The sequence below is a fragment of the Corylus avellana genome, chromosome ca10, assembly GCF_901000735.1.
Source record: "Corylus avellana chromosome ca10, CavTom2PMs-1.0".
Lineage (NCBI taxonomy): Eukaryota > Viridiplantae > Streptophyta > Magnoliopsida > Fagales > Betulaceae > Corylus > Corylus avellana.
The window spans coordinates 2,918,872-2,942,813 of record NC_081550.1 but is presented as its reverse complement, the minus strand read 5'-3'; the positions used below and the strand labels follow the sequence as shown (position 1 = coordinate 2,942,813).

General features: G+C 33.4%; 1 protein-coding gene across 1 annotated transcript; it reads left to right on the top strand.

The window, feature by feature from the left end:
* Positions 1-14,438: 14,438 nt before the first annotated feature.
* LOC132164131 (hexokinase-3-like) lies at positions 14,439-20,611 on the top strand. Its single transcript, XM_059574560.1, has 9 exons — positions 14,439-15,044; positions 16,412-16,562; positions 16,667-16,849; positions 17,198-17,272; positions 18,203-18,358; positions 18,463-18,561; positions 18,637-18,764; positions 19,853-19,934; positions 20,036-20,611. The coding sequence occupies exons 1-9, from the start codon at positions 14,770-14,772 to the stop codon at positions 20,414-20,416; spliced, it is 1,530 nt and encodes a 509-aa protein (XP_059430543.1). The 5' UTR covers positions 14,439-14,769; the 3' UTR covers positions 20,417-20,611.
* Positions 20,612-23,942: the final 3,331 nt, after the last annotated feature.

Below are 23,942 nucleotides of genomic sequence, written 5' to 3'. Positions count from 1 at the left end.
GCCTAAAAGTACTTTTAACACTTAAAAAGTGCGTTTGAAGAAAAAAAGTATTCGTTTAGTAAAAAATTAAAAGCGCTTTTAATGGTTCATAAAGCTTGAAAATTGTCAAAAAAAAAAAAAAAACTTTTGGCAAAAGCTTTAAAATGAGGTTTTTGCCCAAAAACTCTTTTTGACTTAAAAGCTTTATTTTTCAAACGCAATCCCAAATAGGCTCTTAAACTCATTAAGTTAATAGATTCCATCCTTCAATCCTTCAATCCCCAATGTCTCTAATCTTTCTTCATTTCATACTTCATATTAAATTTCATAATTCTAAATGTTTTATATATTGCCAAGTTATTTAAATTTTAAATAATGTGACACTATATACACTATTAGGTGCAACAAAATAAAATCTGAATTGTGAAATTGATTATCTATTTATTCTAAGTATTTGATTTGGAATAAATATCGAAATTTTCAACAACAAAAAAAAATATGATAAAATACCTTAGAAATTCTAGAGGATTTTTTTATTTTTTTTTATTTTTTTTCCTAAGTGCAAGGGGGATAAAGGGAGAAATTCTAGAGGATTTGATCCATGTGTGTGCTATTGTGTGGGCCCTCGTAAAACTCATGCTTTTACTTTTAGGATATGGGCTCGTACATATGGGCCCAAATAATTCTTTTTCACACTACATTGGTCCATGGGCCCATCTATTTCAAACACGTGAATAATTCAAGTCATGTGGTGCACCTTGTTTTGCACTTGGGTGCCCCCACAATGTTGTGTGATGTTGTACCAATAAGTTTTGTCCTTTTTGTTTTCTTCCTCTCTTTTTTCACCTTTCGGCTAAGCCTATGGCTATGGGGGACAAATTCTTCTTTCAAACTAGGTTGATGAAAACTGTTGTTATCATGTACGATAATTAATGAATAATATAGAATTGAAAAGAAAGAGATTAAGAGAGAGTCGAAAACACAATTTTAACGTGGTTTGGCAATTTATCTACGTCTATATAGAGACGACTGTATTTTTACTCTTAATGATTTAGGGTTACATCATACATATATATATATAGAAAAACCCTAAACCCTACTTGTACAGACTTATTAAGGAAATTTCCAAAATACCTCTATTAAAATTTTTTTGTTTCTTAAAATATATGATTCTTACGTGCATTTTTAATATAATCTGACATCTTTCTTTAGAGTATGTGAGAAGACATATGTCAATTTAATAGACAGTATTGAAAGAGAAATAATAGAATTCATTCATTTTTTTAATCATCTTCATAATGAATTGATGTATCCATTATTGAATTTGCGTGGGGTCCAAATTTGTAAGATGAGATAAAAAAGATGGAAAAAAATATTGACGTAAATAATTTATCGGATCGAAAGACCTGATTTGAGGAAAACCTGTCATAAAATTTGGGAATTAAGATCTCCAGCAATTAACTCTCCAAATTAATAGAGAGAACTCGTATAGGACTCACTTGTCCATATAAACGTCGGGTTTTCCAACCATCTATTGGGACTGGCGAATTTTATGTAGACTAACTCACATGTGTAGTTGAATAGATAATTACTGTAGATCTTGACCCGGTCCAAAATTTGGTTGGCCTAAACTTATGGAAACACCTTTCATGTGTGCTTTTTGTATGAAAGTGAATGATGCTTAGTATTGGGGCACTGTTTATGTTGACACTGAAAGTTGGTGCACATTGAAAAGCAAAGCGTGAAAGACTCATTCTCTGGCCTAAAAGAGTTGGGAAGAAGAGTTCATAACTTAGTCAAAAGGCTGAGAGGGGAATTGTAGTTCTGATTGGACAAAAGGTCATAGGTAATGAGCATCTGTGGGCCCAACTTACCACCCTTATGTGGAATCAATATGCGGCTTTTAGTGGGCCGAGCACAGGCCCAATCAAATTATTTTTTATTATTTTATTTATATCAAATTTAAGAAAAAGTTTGCTTCATGATGATTGCTTGCCTTCTAAGGGGCCATTTCTCAATCCTTTGGGAGAAAAACTTGATGGCGGATATAAGCTCTAATTATAGTGTCATAGAATGTTGAATGGTTTTTTTTTTTCTTCTTCTTCTTTCTATTATTTGCACTGCCTTTTTTATGTCCTTTTACTTTCACAAGCTTCCCTTTTAATCCCTTCAAAAATATATATAACCGCCCAATATTATTAAAGGACTGCTGCTATAGGTACTATAATTTATATTATAAGTTTATTATAGGCTACAATGGCTTGGATGGGGTACTTTTGTGAGTCCCGCTTATAACTATTTTCTCCTATTCAACTCTATGTCATTTTCCTTACCCATTTAACCTCAGGTAATCCGTAGAAAAAAAAAAAAAAAAAAATTAACAAGAGATTATTCATTTAGACAAAATTTTCATTTAAACAAGTTTAATTTTTTTTTAAATGACACATATTAAAAATATATGTAATTTCACGAACATTTGGAAGGATCATTATTGGATTTTGAATTGAATTGTGATTTTGACTACCACGTCATAGAGTGTGCACTTGAGAGTGTATAGCATTTCGTTTCAAATGACATAGCATTATCTACACAATTATATATAACAATATTAAATATTGATATTCTTTATATTTAAAGTGAAATTAAAAGAATTATTGTTCGTCAACCAATAAATCTACCCTGATGAGTTTTTCTCTCTCAACACACTTTCACTCCCTTAATCTTATATATCTAAAATTTAATAATAATTTTTATTGTCACGTCTGAAAGTACGGTATAACATTTCTCTCGTGTAAATTATTTAATAACGTAACAATATTTATACAAAATAAATAAATAGGATAACATTATATCCTTAAGCCTGGCTCTACTCTACTTCATTAGATCCTCTTTTAGAGCAGCGTGATCATGCTTATATCAAAGTGATCCTACGGATGAGATAAAGAGAAGCTCAAGTATGGGACCCAAAATAGAATGACGCTACGCTGAGGTGGCCTCTGACCCCTCACGTGACCGCATCAAGCCAACCCTACGTGGCACGCGGAAAACCGTGAGGAGAAGCTCAGAATCCAAGGAGAAAAGTAAGAGGAAGAGGGGCAAAATAGGAAAACTGAAGCAAAAAAAGAGCATGGTCCGGACTCCGGTCCCTCAAAACTACAGCACACATGCCTTTAAAAATTTGAAGGGTGAGGATTTAACTAAATAATTGAAGGGCTCAGATTCATCTTAATAAATACCAATTTTTTCTTAAATCCTCACCGTTTAAATTTTCAACAGCAAGCCGGATCCCAATGATATAGGTTGTGAGCTGTCATAACGGGGCAATACGACACGTGTTCAACTTCCAACTGGGGTGGTCCCATATAGCTGGACTCCTTGTACCGACACGAGCTGTGGTATTAGCAACGTGCGCGTCGAGGTTCGACAGCGACGTCTGGGTTTTTTGAGAGCCCCAAGGTGAGTCCACACAAACACACAACATGGACTTTTTCTACATTTAAAGGTTGGCTCGGCTAATTGCTATTGGCTCGGCTCGCTCGGCCTTAGGAATGAGTTCTCGTGCAAAATTCATAGAAGTCTGTTAACCAAGGTTATTAAAAAACGCACAAAAATATCTTAGATTTTAATCTTTTAATTTAATTTAATAATTTATTTGTTATTTTTATATTATTTTATTATTATGAAATGATAGTTATTGATTTGATAGATATTTCCTGTAAAAACTTTTTTTAGAATATTGACATATGTATATAATATTATCATGGACACGTGTCATGTGATTTTATATCTTTTGAATTAAAATAATAATTCAAGTTTGTGAATTATGATTAAATAATTATTATACCAATATACTATATGATAAGACAATGTAAGAAAACATTGAAAAAATTAGAATTAAATATTTAATTTAAGGACCCAAATCGCAAAAACAAAAACAAAAATTAGAGAATGTATCTATGGAAATGGAAAATGTTACAACTTTCAACTATTGATTTATCATGTCAATTGTGACAGAAATGTAAAAGCGGTTTTGGCTACAATTTAAAAACCGATGCTATTCCAACAATCGTTTTTATTTAATGGTTTATTTGCAGCAATTTTAACTACCCTTAAATCCAATAGTTTTAAGATTGTCTGATTTCGCTTCAAATTATACACAGATTTAAAAGTTACAGGCAACTTAATCCTCTGATCCTATCTCTAAATATACGCATAAAAAACAAGTGAAACCTTGTGAAAACAAATTATTTGTATTTATATACAAAATTCAAAGTTCCTCCATAAATGGATCTTCATCACCATTGCAATATATTTTCATGAATAGGTAATGATGGTGATAATTTGTCTAAAGGTCTTGTCAAAATGACGGAAAGGTCCATGCGAGGGGAGCATGAAAGTAATAGATCTTTCTATAAGGATGGAAAACAAATTAAGTGGTCCAATTGGGTGGGGCTTCTAAAGATACTACTTCCTTTTCGTCAAAGATTAGGTCCTCCACCAGATATTTAAAATGGTTAGACAAGTGTGAACAAAAGATCTTAAAAGTAAAAAAAAAAAGAGCTATGGGAATCCAATCTCTTACTCAAATATCTTCCAAGGAAAATGAATAGAAATTGCTTTGTAGGTTAAAATCTTAGTTTTTCGTATTTTGTTTTAACACGATTCACACAAACCCAACACGAAATTTATAGGACAGAGTTTATGAGTACTTTGACTTATTTAATTAAATAGGTTGTATTAAGATTGACATATATAATCATATACTCATGTTTTAACATGTTCTAAATACCGCTCAAGTAGGGTTATTCACCCGAATAGCATGTTGATGACTGTGTTTGAAAAATATAATTTTTAAGTCAAAAAATGTTTTTTTGCCATTTTTAGAGCATGTTTGATATTGTGTTTGATAAATAGAGTTTTTATGTCAAAAAACTTTTTTTTTTTTTTTTTTGCAAAAGCTTCATTTTTAAGCTTTTGTCAAAAGTGCGTTTTTGCTATTTTTAAGCTTTTTGGACCTTTTAAAATCGTTTTGAATTCTTTTTTACCAATCGAGTACTTTTTTGTTGAAACGAACTTTTTGACTGTTGAACGCACTTTTAAGCATTTTAAATGCACACCCCAACAAACCCTTGGACCCTTAAAAGCACTTTCAATTTTTTTTATCAAACGGGTACGTTTTCTTCAAACAAATTTTTTGAGCGTTAAACGCACTTCTAAACTCCTAAAACGCACACTCAAACAAGCCTGAAGTAGGATGGGGTTTTTGTATGGTTGGTTGGGTCATATTTCTTTCAAGATCTTTAGGGAAAGCAGTGGTAGATGACATGAAAAAGACTTGCATTTCATGCCAAAACAATGAAGTACCCTCCTACTCTCCTAGCCCACACACCATGTGTGCTTTATATGAGGAATTGACTCAAGTGTAGCCAAAATGATGGAAACAACTGGAATTTGAACATCCATCGGACACAAATATCTTCATGAGATACCAGGCTATTAAGTGGGCTCTTTTGGTCGGCAGGTTGTGGATGGTTACCAAAAACTATTTTGTTTTTGTTTTTCTTCTACCTTTTTTTTTTTTCATAAACATTTTAGAAATGGATCCCCATTGAATGTGGCTCATATATGCAAACATGGTTCACGTGTAGTTTTATTACCACCGATAATTTTTGACACAATCTGTGAATTCGACGCGAAATGAGTGAGTTAAAGTTGAAGCGTTTTACTCGTTTAATTAAATAAGTTGTATTAAAGTTGACATAAATAGTTCTATACCCCTGTATTTGACACGAACCATTTATGGTTGACCATTTTTAACGCAATTCGCTAACTTGACACGAACCTAATACAAAACTAAGGAGTTAAAGACTAAGAGGTCTGATCCGTTTAATTAAATAAATCAAGTTCCAGTTAATCTATATAATCTTATAATTATACCCATGCCTTGACAATATCTGAACCTAATTACACGTAGACGCAAATTGTCGCCCCTAATTTTTAGGAATTGCTCTCCTATTCCCACATAATAAGATCTTCCGTTTCAAGATTTTTAAATAATGTGGCAATATATACACCACGTGACAACATATACATCATACACTAATAAATAAATCAAATTTGATATGAATTATAAAATACTGCCTTGATAAATTTTGTTTCAACCATGCTTTGTCAAGAACTTGAAGAATTTAGGACGGATTAATTATTTTTCTCTTTATGTTGCATGATATCAATTTACACATTTTATTTTTCAGTCCAGAAAAAAAAAAAAAAAAAACATTATATATATTAATGATGGATTGGCACAATATGTCGGTCACATTAATATATTATAATAGTTGTGAAATAAAAATGTAATTTTTAACGTTACTTAATTTCAAAATTCCATTCTTAGAGTGAGAGAACTCACGACTGTAGAGGGAAGCAATTAGCCCAACATATTGTATGTAATACGGTTACTTCTACACGAAAGGCAAGTGGGCATTGCATCTATTTTGAAGCGTGTTCGAGCAGCTTGAATCGAAGTATGAGTGCTTTTGTCTAACGAGGATCCAATAAAATTATGTTGCTTGAATTTTTGTAAAATTCATATAACCTAATTTTAAGAGATTTCAATCTCTCTCATACCTCAAACATGTATGAGGTTAGTATTGGATGCAATATAGACAAATAATTAATTGAACTAATCTCGATTTAAATTAAGATCTTCAACAATTTATTAGCAATTTAAGCAGGAATTGTAAGGGAGCTTATATGAGATTGATCTATCCAAATAAATTATAAGTCGTCAAACCACTTATTTGTGCATGTAAGTTTCATAAAGACTTTATTCCAGTTACTACCAAATTGCTAGTCATTTGAATAATAAAGCAAAATATATCAATTCTTTGAATTTCGAACACGCAATGACTCCCTAGAGTTCAATCTAGTAACGACACAAAGAAAACGCTGGTTAGTCAATTTTGAAGTTTTTCTATAATTATTTATAAAGTTTAATTTCACTTAATAACTGAACACTACAACGACACTTAACATTCGTTGTTATCCTTATAAATTACACATTCTATTCTATGTAAACTATTCTTCATTTATTCGATATAAAACTAGGGTGTCACTTGGAATCAATAAGAAAGTTGTGTCAATATTGGTTAGTTGAGGAAGAGAATATTAAAAAGAGAAAAAAGGGAACAAATGCGTTAGATATTCGAATGGGGGGAGTTAACTTAAACCTGCTACTTTTTGGTGTCTAATCGAAACATGTCATGTACGGTCGTCATCAGAACATGTCATCTCTAACGTTGTTTATAAAGACCCAAAAACACCACGTGTCGCGTTCTGATTGGGCATGGACAGGTCAGAAATGCCCCAACACATGATAAAAGCAAAGTTTGACAATTAATTGGTAGTAAAATATTGATGAAAAATCGGGGGTTTGATTGGCTGTTGGCGCCATCAGAATCTGACCTCTCACAATTTTGTTTGTTGGTATGCAAGAAGTGGGTAGTCGGGTCAAACCTCTTGGAGCAATTTTAGGGTTTTTTTAGCCTCAATTATATGAGGGGCTGCGCTGCTTTTTAAATCATTGAGCATGGGTCAACATACATTTTGACCATATTTGGGCAAGCTTTATAATAATAAATTAATAATAATTTAGGATGGAACATGATTAGGATAATGGTTTCGTTTCGTTTTGGTGTAAAATATTTTTTTCGAAATATATATATATATATATATTAAGTATTTGGCGTAGTGTAAAATATTAGTTAATTTAAAAATATTTTTAATTGACTAAGGGAAATAACATTCACAATGCGTAAACCATTTTCCATCTATCGCTCTGACACCCTCGGGCAGACAATTGTTAATGGGTCATCTCCAATTAGGTGTTCAAATTACAAATAAATAGGTATACAATTGCAATAGGTCTCAATCCTACCCCATAGGGCCTTCTATTATCACACACTTTCCTTTTTTTTTTTCTTTTTTTTTTTTCTTTCTACAACTCCACTCTTTGTTGTCTCTCTGTCTTCCTCATAGCTTCTCATATTGTATGAAAATATATTATCATTATTAGTCAATACTATACATGTATATTTTAAGTAAACAGTGATGGAGCCAGACAATTCATATTAAAGGTGCCGCTAAATTTTTTTTAAAAGTGTCGAGTGGTAACTTGCGTAAGTAGGAGAAAATAATATATTTTTTTTAAGTGCCGTGTGGAACTTGGAGGAAAAACAACAAACTTTTATTTCTATTTTTTAAAAGAGCTTTGGGGGTGCCGTGTAAATAAGTGGCACCGCCACTGTAATAAAACATAATTTTATGTCGAAACAAACCAAACCCCAGCCTTTACTAAAATTCCTTACAAAATTACGTAATAATTTATATTTTATGAAAATAAGTATCTCGTGTATTTCCATATGATTATAAAAATATAAATTAGGGTTAAATGTACAAGTTTGAAGGCTTTTTGAATATGAAAAAGAAAGATTAAATAATAATGTTGAAGAAAGTAGTTGGTGTGATGAAAGGCGCGGCGGTGATAGCACGCTAGAAAAGTATGGACAAAATAAGAGCCACGTTGTTGGGTGATTTGAATGGTAACATGTGATTCGTCAAATCAAGTCAAACTATCATTAACTAATCCCAGCAGAAGGAATACCAACAAATCGCAAATTAAATAATATTATTATTATTTCTGTGATTACACCCAATTTCCTTTCCTCTAATCACACCATTTAATCCAATTGCTTAACCTTTACTTTATTCCTATTTCATTTCTCAAAAACCCCACTCAACATGTCACGTTTCTAATTTCCTTTTTCATTCTTTTGGATAAAAATTAAGCTATGTATATAAACTACTATTTATTAAAAAACAAAACAATAAAAGTACGTAGATAAAAAAGAAAGAAAGTAAATTTAATTAATATTTTAGTATTTTTCACTCACCGCTCAAGCCCCTTTTAATAAGTAAGACTCAATATACAGACTATTTACTTAAAATATGAAGTGAATTATCAAAATAGAGTTCAAACTCAAAATTCTTTGCTCTCATTTTTGTTTTTTCTTTTTCGTTCTAGGAGATTCATTTCTTCCCCCTTCCCCAACTATTCATTTTTTATGAATAATACAGTACCGAGTCTGCTAATGCTCATGCTTTGTAGCAATTCTTGTTAATCTTCTCTCTATATTTGCTTTTAGCAACGATTTACTGGATGAAGTCTTTTTCATTTTTAGTTTCGATTTCTTTTAGTCGTTTTTTAAGGGTTTGCTTACATGAAGCCTTAAGAGTAATGACCTTAGATCTCTAGTCCGTCTTTTGTTTTCTCTATGGTTATTTTATATGAGCGAATCATGGACTAATGGTGGAGAAATTATCATGCATATGCAAGAATTGTCATTAATGGTAGAAACATCGAAAGTGATTGTGTTTTGGAATGCACTTGTAGCTGATATGGAAAAGTCATACATTATTGTCTAGTTGGGAAAGTTGTAATGGATCCGGGCAGCAGCCAAAAACGTGATTCGCTGGCATATGTTGCAGATATGAAAAATTGATTCGGGCGATGAAATTCAAAGAGTTAAACAAAGCATATATCAAATTTGGATGAAATAAATTTCTCATTGTATATATGATATTGTTTTCTTAGAGCAACATGCTCTATTTTTATGAAATGAATAGAAAATAAGCATTGTTATAAAAAATGATATTATTAACAACACCTTTTTTATTTTTATTTTTTTAGTGAATTTGGATGCATGCAACAAAGATAACTAAAACAAATTAATACCCATGATGAAAGAGTAAGTGACATACATGTCCACTAATCAATATCCATAATCTATATACATAAAGATTTCCCTCCCCCCATATTGAATTGAAAAAAAATTGAAAAAATAAAATAAAATCTATAAAACAAAGAAACAGAAGTGATGAATTAAAGTTGGCATAACCATTTCCTATCATAAGGCCTATTAGATTAGGTGGCCAGTGGTGTACTTTTCTTGTCATCTCCTTATCTTCCATAACCTCTTTTGGTCTCATTAAGCTTTTTGGCTCCCATAGGCAATAATTACATCCACTTTAATTAATTTTATTATTATTTTAAGAGATATATTTAAAGCCTATTGTTAGATGGAGATAATAGTCACGTTTTTGTTGCTTAATTGTCAATTTTTTCAAGCAAGAAGGGTGCTAAGTGCTAACATCCGGTTCAATAAATATTTAATTAGAAAATATTTATATTTTTTATTTTATTTTATCTACTTGGTTTCTAAATGATTTTAACTATTTATTAACTTTTCTATTTAAAATAGTCATTTTTTAATATACATTTCTTATTCCCAAAAAAAAAAAAAAAAAGAACATGATTTTTTATTTATTTATTAATATAGCTTAATAGCTAAGGATTTGTTGAGCTACCATGCTCAACAAATCTTTAGCTATGACTTAGAGTATTTTTGAAAACATTTTGCTACAATACTAGCCATGCTATTTTGTTGAGGTGGACCTGAGTGAATCGATTTAATCGACAAATTGAAAGACAATAAATTATTGATAACGTAGCTTGAGGCCCTGAATCTCTCAAACAAACTTTAGTAGATTGAATAATAAGCTTTTAAATATGACATTACATCTCACCTTTTTCTACTGGCTGATGTGACAGTATTTATTTGTCTTTCAAGTTTCGGTGTGAACCGTGTGATGGTTTCATCCCGGATCTTACATTTATTATAATTAAATGCAAACCCTCTTGGCCAAAACAAGAAGAAAACATAAAGAAAATAAATAAATAAATTCCAAGCAAACAGGAAGGAAGAGTGATTTATTAAGTTTCACGCGACATGTGGTGGGGATGGTCATGCAGGCAATGAGTTTGATGGATAACAAGGGAAGTATTCTAATCGGACGGTGGAGTTTAATTAATTAGTCAATCTCATTCGTATGAACGCACTGGTCACCAACTCCTTTTGATTGAAAAATGAAAACAGTCTTAATTATATAAAGCACGTGTTTGAAAAATAAAAACTAATTAATTAATTAATTGCCGACGCATGCCAAATTGTAGCCAGTCAACCCAGTTGGAGTTGGCTTCATTGTCGCGTAGACAGTTCATAAATGTACGGTTGGGATCATTTACTACACGCACTGACTTAAATGCTGCACGGCCCGGATCAATTACTAAATCTATGAAAGCAGTACCCAAACCTGCTACGCGTCGGACGTCTCGTGATGTACGATATTCTCGACCCGTATCGGCTCCACTCGCAACTCACAACAACCTGCGTCTTCTAATTAATGTTTTTTTTTTGTTGTTGTTCTTCTCTTTAATTTTTTTTTTTAAATGGTTTCAAATATATTTACAAATAATTCAAAACATAATACATTTATCGAATACAATATTTTAACAAAATGTGTTTTAAAAAATTATTAGAGTGGCTGTGTGGATGATTTTCGTGTATTTTAAATACATGTCAACTTAATAAATTGCTTTGTAATAAAAAAAAAAAAAAGACTTTATCCATTATCTAGTCAAAACTTGGGGAATTATAAATTTTTTTTAAAACAATGAAATTACTATAACTAATAAATTGTAGAATAACAAATTTGGAATCATAATTGTTGGTGAATGAATTTATAAGACGGCCTAGATAAAAGCTCCTATAGAGCACTAGCAGTAGCTTTCTAATCATTTTTTTTTTTAATTTAGGAAATAAAACTACTTTTTAATTTCCTATAAAAAAACACTTCACAATAGATTTCATTATTTTTCTCTATATGAATTAAATACTATTTATTTTTATCATTACAACCAACCAATAAAAAAGAGAGGAGAGAAAATTGTCAAGACATGTGAATGAGAGAAGAAAGAGAATGAGATATTTTATAATTTAATAATGCGTATGCAGTCTATAGTGTTTTTCGCATTGGGAAACAGTACTATAGATGCTCTTTAATGTTGGTTAAATTTGAGACTTCTAATGTTGGTTTTTTTCTGTATATTTTTTTAAAATTTTTACTAAACATAAGAAAGGAAATGAGCTATAAGAAATCTGTTGTTAGTGTTCTTAGACTCAAGAAACGCAACCGTTTATGAAAACGATGAAATTTTTTTTTACTTTTAAGTCACGTCAGAATATTTTTTTCAAATGAGACGTGCTTCTGATCCTTCTTTTATTCTCCGAATTTTCATAATCATAAACTTCATAAAATTCATTAACATATATATATATATATATATATATATGGGGAAGGTAAAAGTTAATATTTTTTTTTTTTGTAAGAGGTAAAAGTTAATATTGAGTAGCATACAAAGAATCCAAACAGTAAAATGGGTTTGGTTGTATATGTGTGTTGTTTTGCATGGGAGACAGTAATATTTTTGGTGTTAATAAATAAATGACAAGGAAAAGTAAAAAAGAAATATATGGTGAGGGGAGGGGGGGGAGTGGGGGGAAGGCCTTTATTGGTGAGCACAGCTGGAACATAGCGTGAGACAGCTGGCAGTACGGCGGTGGATACGCAGGTACCGTCGCCGTTTCATCTTTAGCTGTCTCCAAATCTAGAAAGTAGAAACCTTCCCTAATCCCTCCCCCCCCACCATCCCTCTCTCTCTCTCTCTCTTGAGCTTTTATTATTAAATAAATAAAAATAAATAAATAGGAAGCAGAGGCCCTTCACTTTTCAGTGCCTTTTCTCCTCCCCCCCCTCCTTTGCTTTTTTCGAAATTTGGCAAATATGGGGAGGGTGGGGGACCCTCTCGTCTCTCTCTTTTCTTCGGGAATCACAGTCACCAATTTGCTGTTTGGTTATTGGTGAATGGGGGCATTTCTGTTTTTACCATTATGCCCTCCTTCTCCAATTATGTACCATTCATTGAGGGTATGTTTATTATATACGTGCCCCTCATTTTCCAATTTATGTATTTAGTTGCAATAAATTATCAAAGTGTTTTTTTTAACATGTGAGAAATATATTGTTCGTTTAATATGCTTATTCATAAGTATTGTGATCGTGTTAAATCCTAGCTCCCAATTCCAATCCCCGTACAACAACCGCCTCAAACCTTGGCTCCAAATTTCTTAAATCTAAGAGAAATTCATGTGAAATTCTTCGAGAATCTTAAACCCTATAAATCTCAAACCTAATTTGTATAAAAAAAATTTGTGGATCCTTGAAAGAGCAATCTATAAAAATATATGTACTTTTTACATACTCAACAGACACGTGATCGCTTCAAAAAAGTTCTTCCAATAAAGTTTGGAAGAAATTTATGTCCTTTATAATATATTATTGGGTATCTTATTAACTATAATAATGTTAAAAAAAAGTAGTAATATTCTTGGCCTTTGAGAGATTTTTAGGTAATTAACCATTATGCCTCCTTGAAAACACACAATACAAAAGAAGCATTGCTCTTTTGAAACCCTTATGTATCATCCCTTTTTCAACCCATCTTACTATTTGTCGGAAAAAAAAAAAAAAAAAAGAGAAAAGAATAGTTTAGGTTTCTCAAAAGAATGAGTCAAAGAAATAGTATCAATTGGTTTTTATGAAATGGTAAAGACTCTTGTGTTTTCTTTTTGTTGTTTGGGTTTTTAATTTTTTCTTTTGGTTGTTTCTCAACAATTAAAAACTACTATAATTATCAAACAATAATTAGAGCCAAAAGCTTATTATTTTGGCCATAACACTAACACGAGATATATGTAGTGATATATGGGAAATGCTAGAAACTACAGTCTATCAAACGCAAACGGGAACGTGTTAAAGTATCATAATAGTTATAATAAAAACTATAGTAGCGTTAGATTAAAAGGGTTGTTTTTGAGAGTTTGAAGCCCTTAATAATTCCAATTACCATCCTCATATGTATTAATACTATATATATATATATATATATATATATATAGAATAATGGGAGTGTAAAATAATATTACTGTGGAGCACACTGGCAGTCTGGCATGCACCAGGGAAGAAAGGGTTGGAGAAGGAAATGATAGGAGATTAGTCACATCACATTCTGGTTGTAGCAATAAAAGTGCTTGAATTTAAAGAGCATTTATCTAATTGGAATTGTCTTAATCTATCAGACAAAACAACCAACTGGAGCTTTCAAAGAGGGGCTACCAACTGTTCCCCATCAAATAAAAAAAAAAAAAAAAAAGAAGAAAATTCTAAATTCTAATTTTTTATTTTTTTTTAAGAAGAAGAAGAAAAAGAAAATTAAAGGGTAATTTAGGAGAAAATTCAAGGGCAAATTGATGCACCGACCCCACAACAGAACAAGAGAGGGCTGAAAGAAGAACACAAGTCAAAGTTCCCATTAACCTCAAAATCTTTCATAAACGGTAAAAAATCCCGAAAGATACTCGCACAAATCCGGCGTTTCAGAAATTTGACAGGGCAAATCCGTACTTTTACGCCTCTCTTATAAGTACCCCTTACTTCGCTTTCCAACATTACAACCTCATTAGTGCAGAGCCCCTTCTTCCTCTCTCTCTCTCTCGAGCCTTTGTTCGAGCAGCTCATCTACACCGCTTGACCGGCGAGTTTCGCCGTCATAAACCGCCGGAAAAGGACTGGCGAACCGTTGTGATTATTCGAAGGGGGGAAAACCCAAAAAGGCCGTTGTTTTGAGTGTTTGAAGACTGTAAGGGCGTGCGGTCGGTGTGTTTTGTGCGTGCGAGTGCATGTCGAAGCGGCGTGGTTTCGGGGATAGTCGAAGGATGGAGGCCAAGCGGCGTCGTATCCGGATGGTGTGAGTGATCGGGGGGGATTGGAGAGATGGGGAGGGTCGCGGTGGTGGGGGTGGCGGTGGCGGTGGCGGCGACGGCCTGCGCGGTGGCGGCGGTGGTGGTGGGGAGGAGAGTGAGGAGCCGGAGGAAGTGGCGGAGAGTGGTGGGCGTGCTGGCGGAACTGGAAGAAGGGTGCGAGACCACGGTGGGGAGGCTGAGGCAGGTGGTGGACGCCATGGCCGTCGAGATGCACGCTGGGCTCGCCTCCGAAGGAGGCTCCAAGCTCAAAATGTTGCTCACCTTCGTCGACGGGCTCCCCAATGGGTAATCACATGATCGTGTTTGGTCTTGTTTTGGGCTTCTCTTTCATGGGTTTTTGGTTTTCTTTGTTGCGTTTTGTTTCTTTTCGTTGTTCGTGGTGTTTAGGTTGAATTCTTGTGGGTTCGTTTGGTTTTGGGATTGGATGGTCTTTTTCTACTCTCTACTTGACTGTAGCCTGTCTTTTTCTTAAAGAATAAATTTTATATATTGTGCTTTCATGGCTTTTGTTTAGTGGTTGTTTTTGATCTCGTTGCTATTTTTGATGCCAATTTCGCGTTTCTTTTTGAGCTCTTTTCTGTATGCATTCCCTTCTATGTTTATTTTGGCAAATTCCGTCTCTATTTGATTCCGGTAACAGTTTCGTCACTCTATTTTTTTTTTGTTACAGTTCTGTTGGCTCTCAAATGAGCATCTCCATTTCTGTTACATTATATGTGCTCTTCTTCCTTTTTCCCCCTCCCAGATAAAGTTCATCGGTGTTCTATTGTCATTTTATAGTGTTGGTTGAACTTTTGTGTTAATTTTGTTGGAATTCGACACTTTTATTGTTGTTGTTTTTTTTTTTTTAAATTTTTTTTTTATCTGTTGCCCTTTCATTCAAAATTCTCAAATAAATGTGCCATTTTGGTTATGTTTTTGTTTACCAAAGTGGTAGTCTTTTTGCTGCCTTTTTCTTTATTTGCGGATTTGTTAATGTATTTGGTAGGTTCTTCTTCTAGGCGATACTGATACATGGCTTTTAGGATGGGGATGCTTTCAAGTTATTCACTTTTCAATTATGTATATGAATATATATTCCAGATAGAGTTGTCTTGTTTTGACAATCGACATTGTCATTAATCAATCTGCTTTATTTCGGAATATTTTGTTTGAAAAATTTACAATTATGGTATAAAGAATCTTGGAGGTTCTTCTTCCCATTCCCTTCTACACATATATATGTGCACAAGTGCGATAGGATTATGACCATAAATACTGTATGAGATTCCAAAAGTTGGAATTTTTTTGTTCTCTAATCTCTCCTAGTCCCTTTTCCTATGTAGATGGGTTTATTCTTTTTACTACATCACTAAATTATTCTGCAAAAAATGTTTCATTCAGTTAACTTTTGCAAATTGGGGCTTGAACTGGCTCTGAGGTGTCTGGTGTTTGTTGGCATCGTTTTGCTTCATCTAAGATGTAATTTTGGTTGAGAATTTATGTTTTAATTACTAACACATGCTATTGTTGCTTTCATGTCTGCATTGATTATGTTTGTCATGATGGATGCAATTAACATTTTGTTTCCATCGCTGTATGAGTGGGTTGTAACTATCAAAAGCTTGCGTTTGTATTACCGTGGTAAAATTAATAATTGGTTTTTTCATCAGGTGTGAGAAAGGAACTTATTATGCACTAGATCTTGGGGGTACTAATTTTAGGGTCTTGCGGGTTCAGCTAGGAGGTCAAAGGTCTTCTATCCTGGAAAAAGAAGTGGAACGGATACCCATTCCCCAACATTTGACGTCCAGTACAAGCGAGGTCATTGACTTTATAGCTCAAATATTATACCAACATTAAGCATTTCTTCAAAATATTATGACATGCTGATTATATGTAAACTAATGTGTTTATATTGCTTGCAGAATCTCTTTGATTTTATTGCGTCATCATTAAAGGAGTTTGTTGAAAGAGAAGGTGGCGGTTCTGAAAATTCACTGAACAGTAGAAGGGAACTTGGATTTACATTCTCTTTTCCGGTGAAGCAAACATCGGTTTCATCAGGCATTTTGATTAAGTGGACAAAAGGATTTTGCATTCAAGACATGGTTAGTTGGATTATATTCTTGTAAATTGTACATTGAACGCTCCGCAAGCATAGGGAATTTGTGAAAGGCAAACTGCCTAGCTGTTTGTGAATTTTTTTTGCTGATGCTAAAATTGGATGGTATCAGCTCTAGTAGGGCCAAATCAAGCTTTTGATTGAGAATAATCTAGACTCTGCTTGCTAAATCAAAGCTATGGTCATAACCGTTTTTACTTATAAAAAAAAAAAAGTTTTTTTTTGGTGTATCAAATCGTAACACAATTTGTAAAAGAGTTGGACCAGAATCCTCTCAATAATTTATTTTAGTGACAATTATGGGGAATTTTATTTTATTTAATCTGTTTGCCAGGTTGGAAGAGATGTTACTGAATGTTTAGAGCAAGCAATGACCAGAAAAGGCCTAAATATGCAGGTTGCAGCCCTGGTGAGACTCCATGAGCATCCTTCTTAATGGTGTTTAACTATGCTTTGAGGATCAAATAGTGTTTTACTTTTTTATGGGTCATTGAAAAAAAATTGAAATGGTTGGATGCAATAAGTTAGAATTTCTATTATGTTTTAGGCTTTTAGCACATTGTAATTATGCTTTAATTTTCTTGATTTGGGAGCTGGCTCACCTTATGATATTTGTAAACCTTGGTTCTCTCTACCTCTCCCTCTCCCCTTCCCCCTCCCCCTGCGACACAATGTGTGCATATTATTTGATTTATATTTGCTTGTTGGTGCTTTCATGCTTACATGTGGTATCCTGAGTTTATATGTTTTGAATTGTTTGGTTAAAGCTGAAGGTCCTTGAATGCTGTGTTAAAATAATAGAATGCACCGAGACAACTAGATAAAATAATAATAAAAAAAATTCATTTGAACTCAACTAGGCCTCAACATTGTTGCAGAGTGGATTTTTCACTATGAGCATAACATTTTTTTGCCTTTGATTGTGACCAGTGCTCTTGCGTGAAATGTTCAACATTGTTGCAGTAACTATGCTAGCATTAATCATTAGCGCTATCATCATTATCATTACTGTGAAATAAAAAATTTGTATATTTGTAACGTGATAGAGCAAGATGAACTTCAGCTCATTTGAGGAGTGCTTTAGAATATAGTTAAAAGTTAGTCATTTTTTTTATTTCTTTCACTTAGAATTTATTTGTTTAAGCTGGTTCCCCTTTCAAGACACCCTCAAGTTTAGTGGGCTTGAGCCCATCTCAGTATTTGTGTGTAATACCATCTGTCTAGGCTTGAGCCCATGCTCTATTACATGTAATTGGCTTTGGTTTATTTACAACTACAATTACTTGTGGGCTGTATTACTTGATTCTTTCATGCATGATATTATTTATTTCTTAAGCAGGTTAATGACACTGTGGGAACATTAGCTCTTGGGCATTATCATGATCCAGACACTGTTGCTGCAGTTATAATTGGTACCGGCACGAATGCCTGTTACTTGGAGCGGACAGATGCTATCATCAAGTGTCAAGGGCTTCTTACAACTTCTGGAGGCATGGTATCCTTTCTTTTGTCTCTAGACACAGATATCATCAGATTCTTTATCTGATGAATTGATGTACTTTGTTATTTGCTTGTTGACGTTGGGTCATCTTTCTTCAGGTCGTCAACATGGAATGGGGAAATTTCTGGTCTTCTCATTTACCGAGAACTTCTTATGACATTGACTTAGATGCGGATAGCCCTAATCCAAATGATCAGGTAAGGCTCGGCTGCTTACCTTTTTCATTCCTTTACTGTTTCGGGATTTACTCAAACTTCAGATTTTTGGTACAGGGTTTTGAAAAAATGATATCAGGAATGTATCTTGGTGACATTGTGAGGAGAGTAATCCTTAGGATGTCACAAGAGGCAGATATATTTGGAACTGTTCCTTCCAGGTTATCAATGCCTTTTATTTTGAGGTTCTCTCCCTTCCTCCCTCTCTCTGTCTCTCTGTCTCTCCCTCACTCATACACACACACACACAAATCACACGCAGACACAATGGTACCTGCATTTCTGTTGTCCACACGTGATTCTTGCTATGCTTTTCTTTGTTATAATTCTGTTGCCTCTTGACTGCTAATGCTATATAAATATGCAAGTTTAGCTTCCTCAAATGTTAAATATAGAATGGATGAAGTATGTAGCCAGCTACTAAAAAACTATAGAAAAATCTTGGATAATGAAAATAAATCGACAACCTACCAGAGCTATCCCATGGTTACTGAGCCTTGAGTGTGTTTTGTTAGATGATAGATGGAAATTTATTATTGCATTTGCCTTTAGAGATTATGAGAATGAGTAGGAATTTTTTAATAAATCTTTCTGGGCACTTTTGGATATTAAGGAGAAATTGATTGAAGAAAAAGATTGAAATTGAAAATCTTAAAATCCTGTGATCTAAACAAATCCTTAATTCCAAGGATCTGAAAACAAGTTTAAAATAATAACAACATATTGCATAAGCATATGTTTACACTTGCTGTGCATGACTGTAGATGCCTTGATATTTGAGATATCTTTGGCTTTTAGACATGTTACTACCTAATGTCGCTTTCATTTTTTTGTGGATGCCAGCATTTTGGATGGCTGTGATAGAATTTTATACTTGCCATTTGCTCTCCCTTTAAGCTAGTGGTTTTTAGCATGTGAGACATTAAGTGCTTGGTGGAGCCTGGGCGGCCAGTATAAAAATCAAACATTTTTTTTTCTTTTTTGCTTTTCTTAATATTTCACTACACTCTCTCAAATTAGTTTGAAGTTAAAGTTCAAAGTTGACGTTGGAAGGGATGGCTTTCGGTTTCTACATTTGTAAAAACAAATGGGAGCTATCTTGTATTTAGCCTGTTATCTTCTGAGGATAGTTTCCTGTTGCTTTATTTAGCCATTTATAAAGATTGCTGGATGGTTACCTCTGGTAGGTCCCAATTGATAGATATGACCTCATGGCATGCAGGCAACTGCTTAATGCTACAGATTTTCATTATATCCCCTTCTTTAATTTCAGCTCATATTTGATTGCCGCCATGCTTGAAGATGATTCCCCTGAGTTGAAAGAAGTAGCAAGAATCTTTAAAGACATTCTGGAGGTAGACTGCACTATTCATTCATATTAAACGAAAAAAAAAAAAATTACTTGGTGTTCTTTGATGAAATATCTTACTTGGTGGGTTTGGTTTTGTCATTTCAGATTCCTGATGTTCCATTGAAGGTTAGAAAGCTCGTTGTAAAGGTATGCGACGTGGTGATCCGTCGGGCTGCTAGATTGGCAGCTGCGGGCATTGTGGGTATCTTGAAAAAGATTGGCCGGGATGGAAGTGGGGGCATCACAGGTGGAAGGAGTAGAAGTGATGTTAAAATGAGAAGAACAGTTGTAGCTATTGAAGGGGGTTTGTATACAAGCTATACAATGTTTAGGGAATACCTGCATGAAGCCTTGAATGAAATACTGGGGGAAGACATTGCTCCATACGTCATTCTTAAAGACACACAAGATGGATCGGGCATTGGAGCAGCTCTCCTTGCTGTCGCACATTCATCAAACAGTGTGGATAGCGTACAGTTGCTATAAAGATATATATATATTGATATATATACATATAGCCCCTGTAAATGTAGAGTTCATTTTCCATATCTTTTTGTATAAAAGGAAGGTTTGTCCATATATTTTTTTTCTTTTCTGAAATTTCCATCAATTTTATATTCTGATGTTGGCAATGTGAAAATGGTGTTCTTTATAAAATTTTCCTCAAAAAGTCTTTGATTATGATTTCTTCTTCATGGCCATTTGGATTGAAAGGAAGCTGCTGTTAAGCCAATTTGACAAAATTCCACACTTGCCTGATTTTCCTTTCGTTTTTTTTTTTTTTGAAGGGTTTGGTGGCAACACGAAAGAAGGACCAAATTTCCAAAGTATACCCTAACATTATAAATTATTTTCCTAAAAAGAACTAGGAAAAGAACTTTTATTTAGAACCCAAAAATAAATAAAGAAAGTGAGTAGTGCGACCATCTGTGGGAATTATATTTTTTGGTTCCCAAAAAAATATAAAAAAATAGTTTGTTGGGAAAATATTATTCCAAAGATTCCTCAGTTTAAGGGAATATTTATTAAATAACTATTTTCGGTCTACGGTAATAATGCACAATCAAATGACTATTCTATAAGATTAGTATAAAAGATTAGTCATTTCATTTTTTGAGTTCAATTGGCTGGGAATGACGATTTACGCCTTATAATCCCCACACTGTTTTGGTGACCCAACCCGGAGCCAGGGTCTATTCTCTACGGACTCCTCCGCTCCCTGTACCTAGGGGTGTAAACGAGCCGAGCTTGAGCGAGCTTCCCTTGTTCAGGCTTGGCTCGTTTAAATTTTACTCGAGCTCGAGTCGAGCTTAAGGGCGAGCCAAAAAAAATCGAGCTCGAGCTAATAATAAGTCGAGCCGAGTCAGCTCGCGAGCTGGCTCTTATATTTAATGTTTTTGTTTTTAAATTTTTTTTTAACTTCAAGTACTCTTAAACGGCTTAAGAAGTTAGTTTGCATATGAGCATTTGCTTAGCCTGACTAGTCGAGTATGGAGCCTGAGTCAATACAGCAAGGCATTTGGTTTCAAAGAGAGAGGATATGCATCCTTTTATAGATAAGCAAAGTTGGAGATTGATGTTTTCTTAACAATGTGGGTTAACATGTTGCATTCAAACTGCATTGGGACAACGCCCCCTATAAAAAAATATTTTTTTAACGTTTCTCTCTCAATCCCCCTCACCAGTCACAACGGATCTTCCACCTAAACTCTCATTTCCCACTCTCTCACTCTCACTCACCAGACAGGTAGTGATAGTGTTTGGGTCTGTTTGATTCTTCAATAGTTTATGCCTTTCGCAATCTCCCTCAATAGTTTCTGCTTGATTCTTCTTCCTTTCGTTTGAATATGCTTTAATTGAATCAAGGTTTTTTTAATGATTGCTCTCTCTCTCTTTGATCACGAAGGGTGTAGAATTTTCCATTCTCTAAAGCTTAAATATAAATGCAATTTTAAGGTTTTAATAATTATGAGATTTATAATTAATTATGTATTAGTTAGTTTATATATATATACACACACTCGAGCTTATACGAGCTTAGCCGAGTCGAGCCGAGCTTGCTTCATTTAATATTCGAGCTAGGATTTGTGTTCATGAAGTGCTTCATTTAATATTCGAGTCGAGCACGAGCCGAGCTTATGCGAGCCGAGCCCGAGCTTGCTCGCGAGACGCTTCGCTCACTTAACAGCCCTAGGCCTATATAAGCCATGGCCACCCTCCAACTCATAAGGAAAAAAAAAAAATTGATGGTAAAAAAAATAATTTATAAGGTAATTTTTTTAAAAAATATTTTTTATATTTTTTTATGGGCCCCCAGCAATGCAATTTATTGGCCTTTGGCCGATGCCTATATTAAATTCTACTTCCGTCCCTACGCACAGCCAAACAGGCCCTCAGTCTCCATTCTTATTTTCTCACTTTCTAACATGGCAATTTGGCTGTTGGTTATATTTGATTTTATGTTTTCTATGGAGAAAGTCCGTTCTCTTTATTTTATTTTATTTTTTTTCTAATTCTTATTTACCATACTGTTTGGTTTTCCATAAAATTTTGCAGTTGCTACTACGTCAAAAAAATTGTAAACTTAAGTGTATGCAATTGCAAGTAAATAAAATTTCAGTGAAACTGAGATCAATTCAAAGGGAATGATACATACTAAAAGTAAAATTTATATTATCGTGTAGGAAAATGAAATAACTTGATTATTGTTTTTCTACTAAGAAGTGGAGCAATGGAATGAAATGTAAAGTAAAATTAGATTAACTAAATTAAATTAATTCAAATGGAGTTGGACAAAATTAATAGGAAAATACTAGGGCTTCAACTATCCATGCACCTAACATTCTATTATATATTCTTAAGACATTTTTAACTCAATTAAGTAGCTAGATCGAATCAATTACTCTTATAATTAGAAGATAAAATAAACACTAATTAAAAATAAAGTTGATACTCAAAGTATCAGTTTGATTGAAAATTTGACTTCAATAATAGACTAAGAATTCAATATATTCTCGAATAATAAAAATTTAAATAAAGTAAGCATTTGATATAAACAAAAATTTTAATGAATTAAAAACTCTTCACATGAGATTTTTTAAAAAATTAAAATCATTTCCAACATTGAATCATTAATAATTCATAACGAACACAATTGTCTCAATAATATGTAATGAAAAGACTAGGCTTCACCCATGGCTTTTGCTAGAAAATTAGCCACTCATAACTATAAAAAAAAAACACCCATAATCAAAGTGCTAATAATAATAATAATAGAAAATAAAATAGCAATCCAATAAGAGAAGGCTTTTTCTTTCGATTCACGGCTGTTGTTGGCTGCTTTTTTTTTTCTTTTTTTTTTTTTTTAATTGCTTTTAAGCATCTCTTTATTTTCTTCTCTCTTTTTTTCTTTTATTTATTTATTTATTTATTTAATCCATCCGGCCGAAGAGATTTTTTTTTTTTTTTTTTTTTTTTTGTCCACGGTTTCAAATCAATGGCTGATTTCTTTTTTTCAATTCCTGCAAAAAGGTGTTTTCTTGGGTTAATATATCATTTTAAGCTCAAGATTAAGGATAGAGTTTTTCTTCGATGTGGATTAGAGAAATTTTCTCAAACTCAATTTATAGAATGACATATGTTCTTTTGCTTGTAAGAAGCACATGTTTTTTTTAATAAATTATTCTTACATTATATATATATATATATTTGCAAAGAGACACATAATATTCTTATAAACGAGGTTGATGTTTCCTCAAATCCAGTTTGGATGAAATATTTGTCTCGTTGGAACCCTATTTCCAAGTCGTTCGAACGAGACTTCTTGGATTTAAAAAATTAGGGTTAATCAAGGGTTGGGACCATTTTGAGTCTGTGAGGAGTTTTAGGGTTTAAGGGTCTCGAGACAGATATGCCTATGCCCGTGCCCTCTAATTTGGTACTTAAGCCGCTTTATACAGCCATTTTCTTGGCTTTTGCCCAAGATTTAGAGGACTGGTTTGCTTATGGTCCA